This window comes from Prionailurus viverrinus, chromosome A3 (genome assembly GCF_022837055.1).
Source record: "Prionailurus viverrinus isolate Anna chromosome A3, UM_Priviv_1.0, whole genome shotgun sequence".
In the NCBI taxonomy this organism is placed as follows: domain Eukaryota; kingdom Metazoa; phylum Chordata; class Mammalia; order Carnivora; family Felidae; genus Prionailurus; species Prionailurus viverrinus.
In genome coordinates, this window is record NC_062563.1 from 3,510,081 (window position 1) to 3,531,855 (window position 21,775).

Below are 21,775 nucleotides of genomic sequence, written 5' to 3' on the forward strand. Positions count from 1 at the left end.
GGCGTAAATTCAGATTTTCTTGATATTTTAACAACCGATTTACAACAATGTGGGGCAATGAATCAGGTGCTGGGATAACATGATTTTGCATTCTTCACCCACAACGTCTGGCTTGTATTTTTTGTTTTTCAGCAGAACCACTGCTTCCACTGATTGCTCTGGCAATGGGTCTACGTTGTGAGTGTCCGCATACTCAAAGTGGGTATTAATAAGAAGCCTCCCTTATCTGTTTTACTTATAATGGCATTCTTCCCAGGATCTTAGATGAACCAGAAGAATTTTGCTGCTAGTAAGGTCTAGGAACAAAACGAACCAGAGGGCCTCTGGGGCCCTCTTCGCTCAAAACTTCTGTAAGCCTGTGAAGAGGATGGCAAAAGAATATTCGGTCCTTGGCCAAGTTCTTAGCAACTCGGCAGCAAAAGGAATTTGCCAGGGACTGAAAAACTCTGTGCTTCCAAGTCTAGATGTGTGGTTTTTTTACTTATTTCGAATTCATTCTCCACACTCACGCCTCCTTTTCGTTCATTTGGGTGTTGGGCAGAATTTCTCAAATTTCCAATTTTCAGGGCTTTCCACAGCTGTTAGCAAGGTAAGGGGACCCTCTCCCTGGTGACACATCCATCTGTACTTACGGGAGTAGAATATTTGTTCCTCGTGCCTCTTGGCTCGGAAGGCATGTCACAACCCTTAATTTTAAAAAGGATGAAAATACATAAATCAGTAAAGGAAAAGTAACATGGATGGAACGTCTATTGGCTTCATATTAATTTTCCAAGGATGCAAACATGTACCTAGACATTCTTGCAATCACTTCGCTTCTAACTTTTGTACTATAACAATTCCAGTGATGGCAATGTTGTTGTCCATAGCAAAAATCCACAAGCCAGCTACATGGTGCTTTGTGGAGATGGAGGATGAAAACGTGAGATTTTCAAGCCCCATCTTTGGTCTAGGAAGGCCCAAGGAAGGCTCGCTTTGCGCCATGGGCGTAGGCTCAACATCTGCGTATGAGGCACATTCATCCCTGGGACCCAGAACCGGCTACACTTTTTGCAGGGCCCGCTGCAAAATGAAAACGTGGGCCCCTTGTCCAAACGGTAAGACTTTCAAGGTGGTGACAACAGGGCTTTAAACCAGGCACGGGGCCCTTGTGAGCACAGGGCCCCGTGTGACCGGCCAGGTCCAGGCCCACGAAGCCAGCCCTTCCAGGGTTAGAGGGGCACGTTCACAAATACACAAGCCCACTCAAGGGTGGGTCCACGGCATCATCTTTGTGCAAAAAAGAACAGCACGTTTTTATCTTAGCTCAAACACAGCCTGAGAAAAGAGAATGAAATGATAGAGATCATGAATTCTTTTTTAGAAGTTTTCCATCATAGAAATTGTGGCTTTTTGGACCTTGAATACCTCTTTTAGTTGTCGTCAAAACTGTACATTTTTTGTTAAAGTCGTACCTAGTTATGCTGGTGAAGTCCAAATAAGGTCTCTATTTGAGACCCGTATTAGTAGTGTTGTACCGGGGCACGTGGGTGGCTCAGTTGGTTAAGCGTCTGACTCTTGATTTCAGCTCAGGTCATGATCTCATGGTTCCTGAGTTCAAGCCCCACATCGGACTCTGCGCAGTGTGGAGCCTGCTTGGGATTCTCTCTCTCCCTCGCTCTTTGCTCCTCCCCCAGTTGTGCCTGCTCTCTCTCTCTCTCTCTCTCTCTCTCAAAAATAAACATTAAATACAAATTTAAAAACAATAGTGCTGTACCAAAGTCAGTTTTCTGGTTTTGACAAAATGTTATGGTTGTGTTATCTTTGGGGGAAGCTGAGTGAAAGTGTACACAGAAACTCTCTGGTCTATTTTTATAATTTCTTCCAAGCCACATGATTTCAGAAAAACCACTTTTTAAGGCCCCTCGCCCAACATGGGGATCGAACTCGACAACCCTAAGATCAAGAGTCACGTGCTCCACTGACTGAGCCAGCCGGGCTCCCCCCCGCCACCGCCCAAGAAAAATCATTCCAAAAATCAAAGCAATAGTTCTAGAATTTGTACATAGAGGGCATGAAGACACGATGCAGGAGGATGTCAGGGCTCAGTCGGCAGGAGGGCTGAAATGTGATTGGGGCCAAAGCCACGTGTTTGCAATCTCATGGGTTATCTCAGGTACCCTTAGATGGACACAAGAAAATGTATTTCTTTGTGGGTGTTCTAAAAAGAAGCATCATATTTGATCAAAACTATCAAACAACAACTCTTAACAGCCAACAATAACCATAGCTAGTTAGGTAAGTGAGAAGCTTTTCATTGACTGTGTTTGTTCTACCCGCGACACAGAATCTTCTACAAGGGCTGCCTCTCAAGGGAGCCAACTGTCAAACATTAGGGGTTTTTTTTTTTTTTTTTTTTTCAACATTTATTTATTTTTGGGACAGAGAGAGACAGAGCATGAACAGGGGAGGGGCAGAGAGAGAGGGAGACACAGAATCGGAAACAGGCTCCAGACTCTGAGCCATCAGCCCAGAGCCTGACGCGGGGCTCGAACTCACGGACCGCGAGATCGTGACCTGGCTGAAGTCGGACGCTTAACCGACTGCGCCACCCAGGCACCCCAACATTAGGGGTTCTTACCGCAACAGGCAGTGAGCCTCTGTAATGCGCTGAAGTCCCCAAGACAAAGTATTCCTGCTCTGCTGTTCTTGACGCAGGTGCGAGCACGTCGTGTGCATCCTGGGGGGCGGGGGAGGCAGATGTTGATTTACTCGGAAGACGACGCATTTCCCCCCGGCTGCAAGCAGAGCGCGCGTGTGCGTCCTTCCGCACCTTTCCCTCACACTATGCTCATGCGCAGATAGAAGCTAGTGTGAGGAGAAGGGGGGTGGAAGGGGAGAGAAAGGTGGAAAAATGTAAGAGCAGAGCTGGGGACAGAGCAGGTGGCCCACCATGACTGTAGGCAGGGACTGGAACATTCCATCCGTAGTGCAGCAGATGCCCGAAAACCAAGGGTGTGCGTGCACAAGACCTAGCCAGTGACACAGACCAATGAAGCTGGATTCAAGGGTGGGGCTGTCGGCACTTTCTGCTTTGGGTGTCTGTTATTCTGTTAGGCCCTTCGATGGTGAAACAAAATTTCCAAGAGAATAAAGCAGGGTGTGGATCTTAAGGGTGGCTTTAACAAAGCTCATGCTTTGCAGCAGATTTTAACATATCAGGTTACCCAATAAACATACGTGACACCTTGACTGAGGGAAGGTGTGTGAATGGCACTGTATTTAACCCGTCACCACAGGGGAAGTTACTATTTGCAGGACTTACACTTTCTGGGTGAAAGGAACCCAGAGGCACATGGAGAAGCAGAAGCGGCAGGCCTCGATCACCCTCCCCCGGGGGTTCTGGGAAAGAGTCAGCGGGTGGGGCCTGCAGGGTGCATGCCTAGGACACACTCAATGCTTCTGGCCTCTGGAAGCTGACAGGCCCCCCGACGCAGCTCACACGGTATCGGTGTGCAAGGTGTGCAAGAGAGAAGGAGCAGTCCTCCTCCCCCAGGGGCATGGATTGGTGGGCGGGACGCCCGTGGACCGGCCCCTGCTCACCCCCAGCCAAGCACCTGCTCAATAATTTATGGCAGCCCGGATTTAACTCGCTGTCTTTGAAGTCGGATCATCTATCACGTAGAGAAGGGAAGATTTGGCCGGTTTGGGAACACGGGTTTAAATGACGTTGAGTTGCAGGGTGAGACGATGTTTCCCCCTCTGACTCCTCATCCACACTCCTGATGGCATCGGGGGCGGGGGGGGGGGGGGTCTCCACCCAGTGACAGCGTGGCTCTCCCGTCTCTGCCTTCTTCAGAGACCTGAGCCTTTGGCAGGTGGCATTTTCTACCCAGAGTTACGGGGTTCTAGTTCAATTCTATCTATTTTCCACTTCTCGGCTGTTCGTACAGGTAAAACTAGTTTTTTGTTTACCGTTGAAATATAGGATTTCCTGTTTAAAGAAACGTGCTTTATCCGGACAGAAATCCACTGAGAGAAAGAAATATTGTAAAAAGGACACCGGCACGGGTGGCATGTGCGTGTGGCAGAAGGTCGTGAAGGTGGCACCGCTGAGGCTGAAATCTGGGCGTGGGGTCACCGGATGCTGCTGACCTGTTAGGCCGAGTGGAGTCACAGGGCTTTGCGGGTGAGGCAGGGGGCAGGCAGGCACGGAGCGGGCTCACAGAGGGGCGTGAGGGATGTGGGCTGGGGGCTCCATGCCGCAGGAACCCTCCGCAGAGCCACCTTCCGTCTAAACCCAAGCAGCCGATGGGCCGTGCTTACCTGAGCACCGAGCTCAGCCTCCGCCCCCACTGTGTTTAGCAACCAGACTGACATCTGATCCCTGACATCTGACCTTCCCTGTGGGCACACGGAAAGAAATATGACGGGGTTGAAATTACAGACGGCAGAAATAAAGGCAGAGAGCAAGGACTAACATCCCAAACACGGATCAACACCCTCACAGGAAACATCCCGACTCTGGAAAATACACCTATCCCGTAAATCCAGACCACGGCTTCGGAACTGCTGGTCAGGAGGCAGAGTTTCTTGTTCTGTGTCTCACAGGAAATGATGGTGAAAAAGACTGTTGTGATGGGGCCTCAGAGTCCAAAGCTCATTCTCTTCCAAGGCTCGCGGCGACGCTCTCGGGGCCCCCGGGGTTGGGCCGTGCTGTGTGTACTGGAGAGTTTGTACCATACCTCCTGCCTTCTCGACCCCACCCCGGGAGGGCTCAGAGAAGTCCTTTGTGGGCGCACAGGCAGGTGCACCCACACCATGGCCCAAGGCAGTCGCTTCCCTTTCCCTCACGCCAGGAAGGAAGAGCAAATGTGAGAAGAAGCCGAGCGGTCTGGGTCACCGCCAGCTTCTCCAACCACCCATCACTTCTGAGAACATCTCCCTGTTTACTCAAGCACGTGGCCAAAGTGAATTGGACTGTCTTTTCCCAAAGACGGCTCACTTGGCGCGACAAGTCTCTTGTCCCAGGAGAAAGTTGTGGGTGGAGATCTGAGACGAGAGCAAGATGGGGCGTCCCGTGTCCCCCGCGCAGGAAGGGTGGTGCTCCCTCCGCGCGTTTCTTGGCTTTCGGTTTTTAGATCAACCACCACTTCCAGGTGAAGTGAGGCAGGAGAGCTCGCAGCGCCTTCCTTGTGCTGCCCGGCCGACCCCAGCCCAGGGCTGCTGTGACGACACCCAGCAAGGTCAGCGGAGGCGGCAGCAGCTTTGCAAACCCAACAGTCACCTGCCGATCGCCTTGTGTCTTGGGGAGGGTGAGAAGCTTCCACGGGCAGGTCTTGCTTGATCCACAGCCGGTCTCTAAGGTGGACTTGGCCATCCGTGGTGCGCAGGTGAGGACGTGAGGGTGAATGGCGCACTCGCTGTGACGAAGAGAATGAGAAGTCCCTGCCAGGCTGGTGAGCTCGGTGCCCAGCCTCGGCCGGGAGAGGGCTGAGGGCCGGGTTGTGCCTCACCCCTGCCCCAGGCGGTTCACGGGTGAGCCTCACACACTCTCCATGTAGAGAAGCTCCACGCGGCAGACACCGTCTGCCTCTAAGCAAGGCTTCTGCACCTCAGCGCGGCTGGCACCTCGGCCAGCCCCCTCCCTGTCCTGTGCACTGGAGGACATTCGGGAGCCGCCCTGGCCTCCCCCCACCCCCTGGAAGCCAAAACCACGTCTCCCCAGCCCAACCCGTTACGACCATCAGAATCGTCTCCAGACATCGCCACGCGTCCCCCGGTGGGGGGCTGAATTGCCCCTGGTTGACAATGACCGACCTAACGCAAGAAATCGGTGTAGTTGAGCTGGACAATTTTCACGGGATTTTTTTTTTTTTTTTTGCCCATTTTCCACTCACACATGCGTGAGTTTGAAGAGGTGAGAGAAGGCACGATGAATGGGAAGGTGTGCCTTGTGAACTGCGGACGTCACCAGCATGAAACACGGCTCGTGAGGCCCCGTTACCTGGGTCGAGATGGCTTTGCTCTCAACGTTACACACGATCAGCGTCTGCTGGCCTTGGTCACGTGGGACAGACCGTCCGTGCCCCGTGGCTCCGGAGCCACAGCAGCACCGCAGCAGGAACAGCAGAGCCACTACAATGAGACCAGGCAGGGCAATGAGTCGGACGGGGGTTTTGACGGGCTCTGGTTCTGATAACTTGCAACTCGGCCATGAGTGGACACGGCCAAACTGGGCCGCGATCGTCTCTGTAGCTGTAGGCCTAGTGCAGCCTGGGACCCGAGCAGGTGCCAGATCACTATTGGTTGAATCGATTCATACCATGCGATCGATAATATCGTCCTCGTCAGCCTCCTCCCAGCCCAGGAGCCTAGATATCTGTACACTGTGGCCCCCGGCATTACTGCAAAGCATAGCGTTCGTCTACAGGCTCCGTTGCTATCAACAGCCGCCGGCTGAATAGAAGCTGCTCTTGCCAGACAGGCAGCATGTCCGACCAGGTCGGGAAAGTCTGATCTGAGTCCGTGACTCCGATGAGCCTAGGGGTCATTCTCAAGGCATCCCACTGATCTCTGCCATCTTCCGCTCCCCGCCCTGGAGGGAGGACTCCACACTGCCGGCTGACAGGCCGGAGAGAGGAGCCGCATCCCGAGGACAGTTCCGCAGACCACTGACCTGCTAGAGCCACGAACGCTGCAAAGGGAGGGACCAGGGCCCCCACGAGGAGCCCAGCTCCTGTGACCGACGGCTCCGCACATGTGACTCCATCAGGGCAGGAACAGACCCTCACGTGGACGGTCTGCTTCCGGGAAAGTCCCTGTTTGTCTCTGATGAAAAGTGGCACTGAGTAATTCCCAGGCGGGAGGCTTCTCGACATCCAAAGTTCAACTGACCGACCTGCAAAAGGAAACGGACCTTGCGTGCAATTCACTCGTTCATTTGCTTATCTGCTCAGCAGGTATTTACTAAGTGCCTACCATGTGCCAAGGCTCTGTACAAAAGTTAGCCAACTTTGAAGTGAGAGGGAACAGTCACCAAGACCACCCCCACTTGTGACACCTGCTACAAGTCCGTGGCTTCTCAACAAGGCTCAGGTTTGAACATTTTCTCCAAGGACCCGTAGAACTCACTGAAGGCTGTGTGCTCGTAGTTATGGTTTATCACAGCAAGCGGATAGAGATTAAAATCAGTCAGGGCAGGAAGCACATAGGGCAGAGTCCAGAGAAGTATCCGTGGAGTCAGGACGGTGTCACTTTCTGTATCTGTCAGGATGGCGTCACTTCCCGCGTAGGTAAGTGACAACATTCTTGGAGCAAGGCCAACCAGGAAAGCTCACTGAGCCTTGTGTCCAGAATCTTTCTCAAGACTCAGTCATGTAAACCTGGCCGGCCACCCGTACGGCTGACCTCCGGCCCCAGCATTTTTGGAGATGGCCGGATGCCCACAGGACCCATAGCGTCCACCCTAAATCCCAGTGTTCCTCTCCGATTGGCACAAGACCCCAGGTAAGCAGAAACACTCCTTTCAGGCAGGACGTCCCAAGGGCCTAGAGAGTAACTCCCGGAAGCCAAGGGCAAAGGCCAGAGCTCTTGTGGGAAAAAGTTCAGTGTTTCCCTACACACTCTGGGTCTGGGAACCATAAACATGAGCTCACAGTGGCAACTAAAAGACACGCGCCATTCTGCAGATATGCTGCTAGAAGCTCAAAGGAGAATGTTGACAATGGATGCCAGTGGTTCCTCCCGGTAACAGCACCCCCGTTTCCCTTTGGGAGAGCCGCACCTCCGGAACCCTCAGCCCAGGTGGGTCAGGAGGTATAAAGCCCAGATCCCAGCATGGTTCTGCGTGGACTCGGAACCAGCCAGTCCACATATCTGCCCTTCCCAACTCCCAGCAGGCGACCCAGGTCACACAGTGACATACGTCTTCTTGCCAGGTGCTAGGATGGGTCCTAAGGACTCCCGGAAGCCACCCTGCCACCCCAGAGGAGAGCCTGCGTGCAAATGAAGAAACCCGGAGAAAGGCTGAGCCACAGTAAGGACAGACATTGTCCAGGGATGTCCCTTGAGCACCTAGACCCAGTTCTGCTGGAACACAGGCTTACCTGGCATCTTTCTCAGTTACATAAGCCAATAAATTCCTTTTTTGCCTGTGTCTGTGAGAGGCAGGTTGCCTTCAATCCTTTATCCTTTGTGAGTAACAAATACTCACCCCGATTTTCCCCCAATTTCCATGTGTCTTCTGCATTTCCCCACAACTTGTCCAATTCAAACGTGAACGGGTCTGCGAAGGGCTCCAGATCGCCATCCTCCGCTTCCAGGAGGAGCGTCTCGTTCGCCGCAGACTCACAGACCTCCATGTATCGAGAATGCGGATGGAGAGCGGGGGCGTTGTCATTGACGTCGGACAGGAAAAGCATCAGGGTCCCCGTCCCGGTCTGCGGCGGGAGGCCTTGGAACACAGGGATTCCAGACAGGGTTGCTCGTTAATGAAAGAACCTTTTCCACTCGCACAAATCCCGGGAAAATGAGCCCTGCCGCCCTCCGGGGAAGAGAGCCGATCCACAGAAAGACTGACTCCATTTCCCTTTCAAAGTCGTAAGCTTTACAGTAGGTGTTTGACCTGTCTTCCTGCTTTTTGGGAAATTTGGAATCTCTGGGGAGGGTACGTGAACAGAACACTTGCCACCCAAAATCATTTGTAGAACCAGGTGGGATAGAATCATTCGTTTTTCTGGGTGTCGGTCATGCCAGGCATCAAGAAGGGGGTGGGACAGGAGTGAAACCGTGTGAGGTGGTGACGGAGATGGTCTGTATCTTGGCTGAGTCCACATCAGAATCCTGGTTGTCACTACAGTTTTATAGTGTCAGCCACCAGGGGACACCAGATAATGGGTACTCTGGACCCACTACATCATTTCTTCAGATCCCTGGAAGATGGACCCCCTTTCTTTCTCCTCACTTAAGACTGATTGGGGGATGCCCGGGGGCGGGAGAGGGGCTCAGTCAGTTAAGCATCTCTCTCCCGATCTCAGTCCATGATCTCACGGTTTGTGGGATCGAGCCCCACACGAGGCTCTGCACTGACAGTGGGGAGCCTGCTTGGGATTCTCTTTCCACACCCCCTCCCACTCAAAATGAATTAAAAAAAAAAAAAAGGAACACAGATTTAATATCTTCCTAACCTAACCAACATTCTACTCATTAATCGTGCAAATGGGATATACACCTACATTTCCCTTAAAACCTGGGTTTGAATTCACAGATTTCCTTCAAGGCAATTAACTAAAGTTATTTGAAAGTTGTGATTTATTCAACTTTGGTTTCTGCAGGGTTTTTTAAATTTTTTTTAATGCTTTTATTTATTTTTGAGACAGAGAGAGAGCATGATCAGGGGAGGGGCAGAGAGGGAGGGAGACACGGAATCCTGAGCAGGCTCTAGGCTCTGAGCTATCAGCACAGAGCCTGACACAGGGCTCGAACTCACAGAGTGTGAGATCATGACTGAGCTGAAGTCGGACGCTCAACCGACTGAGCCACCCAGGCACCCTGGTTTCAGCAGGTTTAAAAGTTCAGCCATGGGAGATCAGAGACAGTAGTGTTGTAACACGCTCACAGAACTGCCCGGCCAGGTTTATGACAAATTTGTCCCATACGGTCACACTTGTCAGAGCTTATAAGCCATTCCCAGTACAGAGACACTGTGCTAAGTATTTATCACCCACCACCAGCTTTGAGAAAGAGCTAAAGAGCTGCTTTATGTCTAGGTGGAACAGACACTGGGTCCAATGGTGGCTTCCTCATCGACTCAATCATCTTCTGAAGGAATACTGCCCCTCTTCCCATGGCATTTGCCTCTAGTCTGCCATTTCAAACATTATCATCAAAAATAGTTGCCAGTATTAAAAAAAAAAAAAAAAAAAAAAAAAAGGAGGGTGCGCCTGGGTGGCTCAGTTGGTTAAGCGTCCGACTTCAGCTCAGGTGATGATCTCACGGTTCACGAGTTGGAGCCCCGCATCAGGCTCTGTGCTGACAGCTCGGAGCCCGGAGCCTGCTTCCAATTCTGTGTCTCCCTCTCTCTCTTCCCCTCCCCTGCTTACACTCTGTCTCTCTCTCAAAAATAAATAAACATTAAAAAAAAAATAGGTGCCAGTAGCTGCGTAGTGATAAAAAGATTTACAGTTTTCCAGGTTGGGCTGAAAGACTGTCACTAGGATTATTTTCCCTCAGGAAGCCAGGAAACACACCTTCCCGCCTAATTTTGGGTCAACACTTACCATCGTCAATAGCGTGAGCAATGATTATGTAAAAGCTATCATTTACGTAAGGAGATTCTCGGTCAATTTGCTTCCTGGTGGTGACTGTTCCTGAGAGTTCATCTACTGTGACCCAACTTGCCGGGTCACGAACCAGTTTATACCTTGTAGAAGGAAACACACACGATTTTAAAAAGTAAAAAGTTACATCAAAAGGCAAATCAAAATATATCACGGCAGACACAGATTCTATCGCAAGTGATGTGGGAAATTGTAAGTGAGCTCAAATAGAATTTGTCCTTTTGTGTCTGGCATATTCCACAGAGCGTAAGGTCGACAAATTCATTCATCCATGTTGTGGCATATTACAGGATTTCCTTCCTTTTTAAGGCTGAATAACATCCCATTATATATATATATATATATACCCCGTTTTGCTTCTCCACTGACCCGTCAGTGAGCACTTGGGCTTCCTTGGCATTTTAGCTATAGTGAATAATGGAGCTTTGAGTGTGGGTGTACAAATATCTTTCCGAGGTCCTGCTTTGAATTCTGGGAGCACATAGCCAGAAGTGGAATTATGGGTCACATGGTGTTCTACTTTGAATTTTTTGAAGAACCACCGTCCTGTTTTGTGCAGTGGCTGCACCGACTTCTATTGTCACCAACTGTGCACAAAGGTTCCAATTTCTCCACATCTTCGCCAACGCTTGTTTTCTGGCTTTTTGATAGAAGTCATCCTAATGGGCGTGGGGTGGGGTCTCATTGTGGTTCGGAATCGCACTTCTCACATGATTAGCGATGTTGCGTATCTTTTCACGTGCCGACTGGCCATTTGTAGATCTTTTTTGGAGAAATGTCTGTTCAAGTCCTGTCCACTTTGGGACTTGCTTGTTCTTGGTTTTCTGTTGCTGAGTTACAGGAGTTCTCTGTATATTCTGGATATTAATCCCTTATCAGATATAGGACTTGCAAGGACTTTCTCCCATCCTGTGGTCAGTTTTTTACTCCATGAATAGTGTCTTTTAAAGCACAGGATGTTCTGATTTTCATGAAGTCCAATCTGACTCTTTTTTTCCTTTGTTATCTGTGTTTTTGGTGTCACATCCAAAAAATCATTCCCAAATCAAGGTCATGAAGCTTTTCTCCTATGCTTCCTCTAAGAGTGTTTATTGATTTTGGTCTTACATTTAGGTCCTGATCCATTTTGAGTTAATTTTTGTGTATGGTACCAAGTGACCTGTTCGTGTATTTGGATCTTCATGTGAGTTTCCTATAGACGGCATCTAGTGGGACCACATGGTTTTTTTTTTTTAAGTGATTTATTTATTTTGAGAGAGAGAGAGAGAGTGCATGAGCATGATAGCATGTGCAAGTGGGGGAGGGGCAGAGAGAGAGTGAGAGAGAGAATCCCAAGCAGTCTCCATGCTGTCAGCACAGAGCCCAACTTGGGGCTTGATCCCACAACCCTGGGATCATGACCTGAGCCGAAATCAAGAGTCCGACTCTTGATTCAACTGACTGAGCCACCCAGGCGCCCCTGGACCATATGTTTTTATACACGCTGTCGATCTCTGTCTTCTGATTAAAGAGTAGAATCTGTAAATGTGTAAAGTAATTCTTACAGCAAGTCCCTCATCACTTTCTCGTTTCCTGTTACGTTTTCTGTGTCCTTGTTGACATTTCCGTCCTGTTTACACATCGCCTTTGGACTTCCTCCACAGCTTCCTTATCTCTTGGAGCGTTTTTAAGATAGCGGTTTTGAAGTCTTTGTCCCACCCATGTACCATCAGGTATTTTTCGGGAACAGTTTCTGTTGATCTATTTTCTTCCCTTTGAATCGGCCTTAGTTTCCTGTTTGTTTATGTGCCTTGTAATTTTTTTTTTTTTCCTCGAGCACCGGACATTTGCATCTAATAATGTGACGATTCTGGAAATCAAATTCTGCCCCTTCCCAGGGTTTTCTGGTTTTCCTTATTGTTTTTATTTTACTTTATTTTCGTTTGTTTGTCTGACTATCACAGGCTGTCTCTGTGCTGAGGCCCAGCCTCTCAACCTCAGGCCCTCTCACGCCTTTTCCCTGAGCCCTTCCTTGGGTGTGCGTGGTCCCTTTCTAACTTTCCTCCTATCTGCGCTTCATGTGGACTCTCCTGGCCTTTAATGTCTGGCTCCAGAAACAGGAAGAGGCAAAAAACGAAGAGGGGGAAGTAAAGGCATCGGACCTTCAAATCCCCTGAAGGGGGGAAGGGGTTTGTAGCAATGAGAGTGGGGGACCAGAAACAATGGCCACCTGCCTCTTCGTCTGTACCTCTGGGACTGAAAGCAGCAATCAGTGAGCAAAGCACGGATCCCTGACATTTGGAGGCCAGAGGTTTTTGTGCCCACTCGGGCTCTTGCAAGTTGTACACTTGGCTGTTCCAGGAACACGTGCTAAGAGCTATAATTGACCAAAATTAACCTCGGTTTACCACCCAAGCCTTTCCCTGGGCGCTGCAGCCCTTCAATAGAATCCAGAGTTCCAAAACAGGTACATGAGACAGATTCTTCTAGCGCCCTTGTCGGTGGGGAGGCAGATTCCTGCTACTTCTGACGCCGCCATCTTCCTAGGGATTCTGGCAACTTTCTTTGTAAAAGCAAAACACTGAGCAACTCAAGTGCACACCCGCAGATGAACGGATGAGCACAGTGTAGTCTATGCAGACAGGGGAATATTACTTGGCCTTGAAAAGGAAGGAAGGTCCGCAACATGCTACCAGGTGGACGCACCTGGAGGACAGTATGGTCAGCGACAAACACTGTATGATTCCACTTCTGTGAGGTTCCTAGAACAGTCAAACCCGTAGAGATGGAAAGTAGCGTGCTGGTCGCCAGTGTCTGGGAGGGGGGCAGAGAGGGTGGGAGGGAGGTTCTTGTCTCATGGGGACAGAGTCTCAGTTTTATAAGATCAACACGTTCTGGGGACGGACAGCAGGGACAGTTGCACAACAGTGTGAATGTATTTAATGTCAGTGAACTTAAAAATGGTTAAAATGGGGGACACCTAGGTGGCTCAGTCGGTTAAGCATCTAACTCCCCTGATTTTGGCTCAGGTCATGAGCTCAGAGTTCATGAGTTTGAGCCCCAAGTCATACTTATGCTGACAGTGTGGAGCCTGCTTAGGAATCCCTCTCTCTCTCTCTCTCTCTCTCTCAAAAATAAATACATAAACTTTAAAAAGAAAAAAAGAGGCCTCCTGGGTGGCTCAGTTGGTTAAGGTTCTGACTCTTGGTTTCAGCTCAGGTCACGATCTCACAATTTATGGGATTGAGCCCTGCATGGGGCTCCGCGCTGCTTGGAATTCTCTCTCCCTCTCTCTCTGCTCTTCCCCACCTCTCTCTCTCTCTCTCTCAATAAATAAATAATAACCAAACAAAAAAATGGTTAAAATGGTAAACTTTGTGTTAGATATATTTTACCACAATTTAAAAAAACAACCCCTTCTGTTGCCAGTTTACAACCTTTAGTAAAAAGGGAGATCAAGATGCACAACAAATTATTTTAATACGAGAAAACCCGTATGAAAGCGATGTATGCTAAGTGCAAAGGAAAACGAGCAGGTGAACCCCACCTGGGGAGGGGGGCGCAGAGAAAGCTATGGAAGGAAGGTGGCATTGAACCCAGGCCAGCGGGCCTCCGGGTGTCTTGAGTCGACCTCACCAGCTGCCCTCGGTGTGACTACTTCTGTTTAAACGACCACTCTTCCCGGCCCTCTCTTCTCACCTTATCCGGCCGGCGGCTCTGTCCGGATCTGTAGCGTTAAATATTCCCAATTGAATTCCAGGCCCGGCGCCATCGACCTCACTGACGACAAAGCTCCTGGGGTGAAAGGCCGGGGGGTCGTTGACGTCGGTCACCTGCACACTCACAGTGGCGCTCGCCGCTGCCGTCCTGGGCTCCCGGAGCCGGCCCCCCTCACAGGAGAAGAGGGCCTCCTCGTTCTCCACCGTGATGACAAGGCGCCACACGGGGTGAGTTTCATAATCCAAGGGCTGCAAGTCCCAGAGAGAGGATCCCATTAGCACCTGCGGCTGCTTCTCTGGCCGGAGAAAGTTCCATGCCCACTATCACGCACACCCCGAGCGTGTGGCTTTTGAGCTTCATTTATTATTTACACTGCCTCTGGTAGTGATCAAAAGACAGTTGCCAGCTCATTTTCAAGTCATTTATGGAGTTCTTTTTTTTTTTTCCTCCCCCTCTCCTGGTTGAAAAGAGCCACCATCCATCAGAGGGGAATGAAAAATGCAACAAAAACCATAACCTAATGAAACATTAATGTGGCGACTCTGCTAAAAAAGGGGGGGGGAGCTTAAGGAAATACAGATACTAATGATCGCTGTTACTCAGGGCACTCACTGCCTTAAAAGGATTGAAAAGCCATGAGTATTTGAAATATTCAATCCCAGGCGTCTGAGATAGAGTCCCCCAGAGCCCTGCTATTCACAAGGTGGGAGGGTCCCAGGGGCATCACCCGGGAGCTTGTGCCTCCGATAGACAGAAGCTCAGCCCCCTCCCCCCCAGACCTACCGACTCAGGGCTGTCTGTGAACCTGACCCCCAGGCTGACTCACCTGCCCGGACCCAGAGGCACTGGTCACTCCAGGCTCTAGGTGAGAGTAAGACTAAAAGCAATAAAGTCAGACTGCCTCAGTCGGAACCCCTACGCCAGCTGTGAGACTTTGTGAAACAACCCGACCTCTCTGGGCTTTGGTTTCCTCATCAGTCAAATGAGAAGATAATATACTTTCCTGCAGGGCCAGCTCCTCATTAGGCACAGCAGCAAAGTGCCAGGGGCCCACGATACTTTCAGGGGTCCGTGCAAATATTCTAATGTCTTTTCAACTCAGGAGAAAAAAAAAAAAACAGACTCCCAGGATTAGAGAAAATGTTTTAAATATTTTTAGCATATCAGAAAAAAAAAAAAAAAAAACGTTTTAGGGCCCATATAGATCTATTAAATTTTGTCTCAAACAATAAGAAAATTAAATGTTGAAGTGCTTAACACCGTCTCAAAAAACTAACTTGTAGTATTGATAATATTTTGGTGAGAGGAGCCACGAAGTCCAAAGGGCCGAGGGCCCACGGCAGCAGGGGGTCATGACACAGCCTGCCGTCCTCACTGGGCGCCACGGGGACACACGACATGCCACACCTCATGTGCTCGGCACCCGGCAGGCATCTCGCTATCGGGACTCCCGCGGCCACTGGTAGGTGCACATCCCCTGATGGCTTTACCTTGATAACATTTAAAATCCCTTCATTGGTCTCGGGGTCAGTCAGAATGTCAAAATGTCCTTCTTCGTCGCCTTGCGATATGTTAAACTTTACCCTCCAAGCTGAGGTAAATGGTAAGTCAGCATCTTGGACCAGGAGACGCAACACGCCCCAGCTGGCGCGGCCTTCAGAAATCTGAATCTTATACTGGGAGCGGCCATCGTCATTTCCGTGTCACGGGGACAAAAGCAAGAAAAAGAAAGCAAGGAAAGAAATGCACAACAACGACATGGATATTAAAGATTCTTAGGAAAATAGTGCACTGAGTTTGATTTAACATGGGTATTTATTTCTCTTGCTATTGAACTTAATCTCAAGTGATTTGAAACTCTGCCTGACCCAGCACACCCAGGTCCTTCCTCTGTCCCTTTCCCCGGTGACTTGTGTCTACAGCTGAATGGCTTTTTTTTTTTTTAATTAATTTATTTATTTTTGAGAGAGAGAGAGACAGAGTGCTGGTGGGGAGGGGCACAGAGAGAGGAAGACACAGAATCCGAAGCGGGCTCCAGGCTCCAAGTCAGCACAGAGCCCGAAGCAGGGCTCGAACCCACCAACGGTGAGATCACGATCTGAGCCAAAGTCGGACGCTCAACCGACTGAACCACCCAGACGCCCTGACAGCTGAATGACTTTGAAAGTACTCTTAAATCCAACTCAATGCACTATTTTTCTAAGAATATTTCAAATAGTAATACACATCCTAGTTTGTGCTGCTAAAAAAAAAAAAAAAGTCCTAACTCTTCTCCTAAGATGGAACTCTTACGGTTACTTAGATTAAGGCAATCATTTTTCTAACACATGTAGATCTCGAACTTGTTAGTCAATACTCAGGTGACAAGATAATTTCTCTTTGACAAGTATATCGAAACTGGGTGCATTTTCCCCACCCTTACTTCAGAGCAGAGCTTTTTACTAAACCAGAGAAAGATTTTGAAATACGGTTGAAACATAGTATTTTTTTTCAGTTATTCTATACTGTTTGCTGAGGTGTTTTCATCTGAAAACATTTCAGCTTTGGTCTATTCTATTTCCTTTCAAAGATTTTATTTTTAAGTAATCTCTACACCCAACATGGGGCTTGAACGTACAACCCCAAGATCAAGAGTCTTAGGTTCTACTGACTGAGCAGGCCGGGCTCCTCTTGTCTAGACAATTAAAAAAATTTTTTTTAATAATACTTTCTCAAATAATTGTTTGTAGCATTTATTTATTCAGCAAAGGTTATGATGTGTCAGATTCTATCTTAGGTGCTGTGAACGGGATTGGCAAAACTCCATCCCCAGGGAGCTGATGATTAAGAGTGTGTGTGTGTGTGTGTGTGTGTGTGGGTGTGGGTGGGTGTGTTGGGTTGGGGGGTGGGAGGGAGGGGTGCTGGGTTGGGGATCTCGCTAGGTCTTCCAGAAAGTTCTCACTGAGAGGGGTCAGGAGAAAGAAGTAAAGTGGATATTTTTCTCAGAAAAATTCATATAGAAGAGCACAAAATACAAAATAGGGGACAGCTCCTGAGTGTTTTTAGCAATCTTGCAGATCTCAAATGGCGTGGCATTTCCAAATGGTCTGGAACAGTGGGTTCCAGTGCTTTCTTCAAGCATGGGGATGTGTAGCATGTGAAATCCCATGTCAGTCTATAAATCAGATGAGCTGAGAAAGGCAAAGCCAGAACCCACCTGCTCATCTTCCCTATTCTAGAGCTCTGGATGTTGGTTAAACGCTCAGGTCTAGATTCTCACGAACTTGCCCCCCCGGCCCGGGGAATATTGGACAATGTCTGCAGACATGATTGGGTGTCACAATTGGGAGGTCCATTGGCATCTAGTGGGTAGAGGTTGGAGATGCTACTAAGCATTGGGCAGTGCACTGGGCGGCCTCCCCTGACCCTACAACAACGAATTTGCCATCCCACGTCAACAGTGTGGAATTGAGAAATCTTGTGGACAGTGAGCACGGATTCTCTATCTTCTCTGTGCCTCAGTGTCCTCATCTGTCAAATGGGAATCACGTGCTAGTCCCAGCAATTGAAAATGAAAGCATGCCTGTAAAAGTTCTGAGCACAGGATCTAGCCCAAAATAGTAAAAAAAATAAAAAATAAAAGTAAGCTCCCCAGTCTATTATTGAGGGATTCTGTATCAGCATGGCTGGTGTCTTCTTTCTAGTTTAAGTTATTTTGGAGAATGACATGTATCTTTGGGGGTATGGCCGATCCCCTCAGCAACACTGAGCCTAGCACTTGAGGCTGTTTCTGTACGGACTGGGCATTCAGGGCAAGCCTGGGTGCCTTACGTTCTCCTGGGTAAACGTGGGCATGTGGTTGTTGCCTTCTTCCACGTTGATGTGAACCGTGGCCGTGGATGACAGTGGTGGTTCTCCAAAATCCCTCGCACTGACTAGCAGTGTAAACCGAGGAGCCGTCTGTGTGGGGAGGAAATGAACAGTCAAGCCCTTCAAATGCAGCAAAGGGAAATATTAAAAAAACAATCCACTATAGGGGCGTTTGGGTGGCTCAGTCGGTGAAGCATCTGACTTCGGCTCAGGTCATGATCTCACAGTTCGTGAGTTCAAGCTCCACGTCGAGCTCTGTGCTGACCGCTTGGAGCCTGGAGCCTGCTTCCAATTCTGTGTCTCCCTCTCTCTTTGCCCTTCCCCTGCTCACGCTCTGTCTCTCTCTGTCTCTCAAAAATAAATAAATGTAAAAAAAAAATTAGAAAAAAAAATAATCCATTTTAACGATCTCAATAGCAAGCCTAGCCACAGAGGGTTTTCTGCTGCAAACATAAATCCTAAGTCTGGGGCTCAGAGATAGAGAACACATTTCATTTTTTTAAAAGAATAAAATCCACATAACCTCATAATCTAAGCATCCTGAGAGTTGTATTTCTCCACTGATACGGTCGATATGGAAGCCACTTTCTTTCAGTATTGGCGTTTGAGAAATAAGGAAATAAAGGACTTCAGAATTTGGAGTATTTTCTTGATCCAAATCAACTGTTAACATCCGGAAAATGGGTTGACCTGGAAAGAATTGTTTTAACGGTTACTATTGACCAAAGGCAGCCTATCGACCCAGCAGAATGACGATCCTTTTGCTAAATGGCCTTGAGGCATACACCAGAATGGATTAAATATTTATAAAATCACACTACAGACATACTATAAAAAATAAAGAGGAATATTTAAATAGTCATAAGAACTTTCTCATCACGATTGCAAGCGCAGGAGACAGGAAGGCCTGAATTGATAGATCAGACAGATTTTTAAATGTGTGGCAAAAACAAAAAAAAACTGCAGACAAAACTTAAAAAGAAATGATAAGCCAGGAAAACATATATAGGGCAGACATAAACATTCTTCATATAGAATAAGAAGGTTAAAATCAAGGAGAAAAACGACAGGCACGCCAACAGGAAGTAGACAAAAGGAAGGAACACGTGGACAGGAAACCTATCGACACAAGCAAGCACTCAGTAATCAAAGACGGACAGCAGCCAGGCCCCCTGGGATGTGCTGGGAGGTGACTGGAGCAGAATACTTAAATGTCGTGTGCCGTCGTTCTGTGCATTTATGCCAAGTAAACGACGCTTGAAGGGGATGCAGATTTAGCTCAAAAACATTCATGGAAGCATATTTTGTGAAAATAACATGAAGTGGGGACAAAACATACATGTCTAACAATAGGAGGTTAGTTACTGTAAAAACACATCCATGAACTAAAGTATTACACCATAGGATGCTGTAGGAGGACACAGTTTACAAACAGCAGAATTGCGCTTTTAGAAGAGAAAATTCATAAATCTACCCACGTAAAAAAAATACACCCGTACATTTGTAAATATTTAATATACACCCATTTACATTTTGCACTATGATAAAGGTGAAAAATGTACGTATATATACATATATGCATTTGTGCTTATATATAAAAATCCGGGAATATATACACATAGGTAAATACAACATACAGTGTGTTTACATGCACACATATACAAAATGCAAAGAAAAATACTGAAAAGAATATAAACGAAAACATTAATGATACTTATCTCTAATTAGAAGTATGAAATATGCTTTCTATTTCAGTCTTAATTTCTTGGAATTTTCTGAGTTCTCTAAAGACTATTTTGTGCAGTAAATCATGCTCTTCTGTTATTAAAATAGATGCACACTCTAGTATGAGTGGTTTGGAGTTAAAGACTCACAGAATCTGTGGCTCAGAAACTTTGGATGGCATCTCATTGCCATTTTACAGGTGAGAAAATACAGAGACTACGTGGGAGGGAGCCCGCCGTTCAGCTCGGCATTCTCCCTCGTTGCATTTGGCTTATTTTATTTTATTTTTAATTTTTTTAACGTTTATTTATTTTTGAGACAGAGAGAGAGCGCATGAGCAGGGGAGGGTCAGAGAGAGAGGGAGACACAGAATCCAAAGCAGGCTCCAGGCTCCGAGCTGTCAGCACAGAGCCCGACGCGAGGCTCGAACTCATGGACCGCGAGATCATGACCTGAGCCGAAGTCGGCCGCTCAACCGACTGAGCCACCCAGGCGCCCCTGGCTTATTTCAGACTGGTCTTTACCTATCGGCTTTTCCGACAGACATGATTTCCATATCATTTTATTGCCAATATGAAATGAGGCTTACAAACCTCCAAGCATTTCGCTGGAATCCAGGGCCTGCAACCTTCAGGATGTGAACAGTAAACCGTCTCCCTGAGGATCAAGCACCCCCTCAGAATCAAAGCAGGAAAAACCTTTATGGAGCAGAGCAGAGAGGACGCCCCACTGCACACACCTGCAGCGTGGTTCTCCTTCACGCTGATGTTAAATTCCTTCTGAGGGAACTGGGGTGCGTGATCGTTCACGTCACTGATCCTAATGTTGAAAATCAGGGAACTGTCCATGACTCTTCCTGATAGGCGATCCAGAACATCAAAGTAAACCTAGAAAGCGGAGAACTGTGTTAACCTTGCAGGATCATTTTCTGGATGCTGCTGCTCAAATCACTGTTCGCGTGCTCGTATGTTTTGCCTCCGCTCCTGAACTTGCCGGGAAGTTTCTGAGGGTAGGGATCACGTCGCTGTCCTTCGCCATGTGACCCCAGGGACCGAGCACAGGGCTGGCACAAAGATTGTGGGACAAACCCAGGCACTGACTGGAAAAGTACACCATGAGTTACAATTAGGTTCTAATCTCAGCCTCTCTACCCGGGTAGACGTGGCCAGATTGCATAGAAGCCTCGGCCGTGTCAGCACGGTCATGAAAAATACATACGCTAACCGGTATTGCTGAAATGTCGCCGAGAGCAGACACTTAAAAGTTTTGGGGAAAAGGAGCGTTGAAAGTAATTGGCACCGCCATTGAGCTGCGGTGGGTTCTCAAAAGGCTACTGCTGTTACTTTCGTGCTTGAATAAGGAGGGTGCATCACCCCAAACAGGCAGCAGGAAGTCTTTGCTTTCAAAAGGTCTCGGATTGATACGTTAGGCTTCTCTCCCTTCGGTTTCTTAAGAACCTTGGAAATTAAACTCAAACAGAAAGAAGGAAATGATAAAGATATATCGATAAAGTTCAAAATAGCAACACAGAGCCAAGAGAACCAAAAGCTGGTTTGCCTCCCCATGTAAATTTTGGCACAGCTTGTTGATACGTATGAAAAGTTCTGTTAGTCTTTTGATCAGTCTTGTGCAGAGGTTACAGATACATTTGGAAAGAATTATCCCCTTAATACTCCATCTTTCAATCCATAAACTCAGTCTATCTTTTCATTCAGTTAGACCTCCCTTGATTTCCTTCATCAGTGTTTTATAGTTTTGAGGAAACATATACTGCACAGATTTTAGACGAATACCTAAGCACTTCGTCTGTTTTGGTGATATTATAAATGACATGGTTTTTAAAATATTGATTTCCAACCATTCATCGCCGGGATACAGAAATATAATTGATTTTTATATATTAACTTGATTTCCTGGGACCTTGCTAAAATCGAATTTCAAAGGTTAAAAACAGGCAACGTTTTGAACAGACCCGTTTTCTCCAGAGAAGACGCACAGGTGGCAAAGAATTCTTCATTCCTTTGGTGGTTTCTTACCAAACTAAACATCCTCTTACTGTGCAAACCAGCAATCATGTTCCTTGGCATTTATGCAAAAGAGTTGAAAATTTATGACCACCCCAAAACCTGCACACAGATGTCTATAGCAGCTTAATCATAGTCCTCAAACATCGAAGCAAACAA

At 47.9% G+C, this 21,775-nt stretch overlaps 1 protein-coding gene across 2 annotated transcripts in view; it reads right to left on the reverse strand.

Annotated features, from left to right (window-relative positions):
- CDH26 (cadherin 26) overlaps positions 1-21,775 on the reverse strand; it is a 41,767-nt gene that overhangs the window by 4,777 nt on the left and 15,215 nt on the right. For both annotated transcript variants that reach the window (XM_047853454.1, XM_047853453.1), the window contains 12 exons: positions 20,332-20,479; positions 18,391-18,557; positions 17,829-17,957; positions 15,509-15,694; positions 13,998-14,266; positions 10,260-10,402; positions 8,195-8,434; positions 6,659-6,880; positions 5,987-6,117; positions 4,306-4,383; positions 2,621-2,719; positions 633-686 (listed from right to left, as the gene is read on the reverse strand). In XM_047853454.1, the coding sequence (XP_047709410.1) occupies positions 633-686; positions 2,621-2,719; positions 4,306-4,383; positions 5,987-6,117; positions 6,659-6,880; positions 8,195-8,434; positions 10,260-10,402; positions 13,998-14,266; positions 15,509-15,694; positions 17,829-17,957; positions 18,391-18,557; positions 20,332-20,479 (1,866 nt within the window). The remainder of the gene's footprint in view (positions 1-632; positions 687-2,620; positions 2,720-4,305; positions 4,384-5,986; positions 6,118-6,658; positions 6,881-8,194; positions 8,435-10,259; positions 10,403-13,997; positions 14,267-15,508; positions 15,695-17,828; positions 17,958-18,390; positions 18,558-20,331; positions 20,480-21,775) is intronic.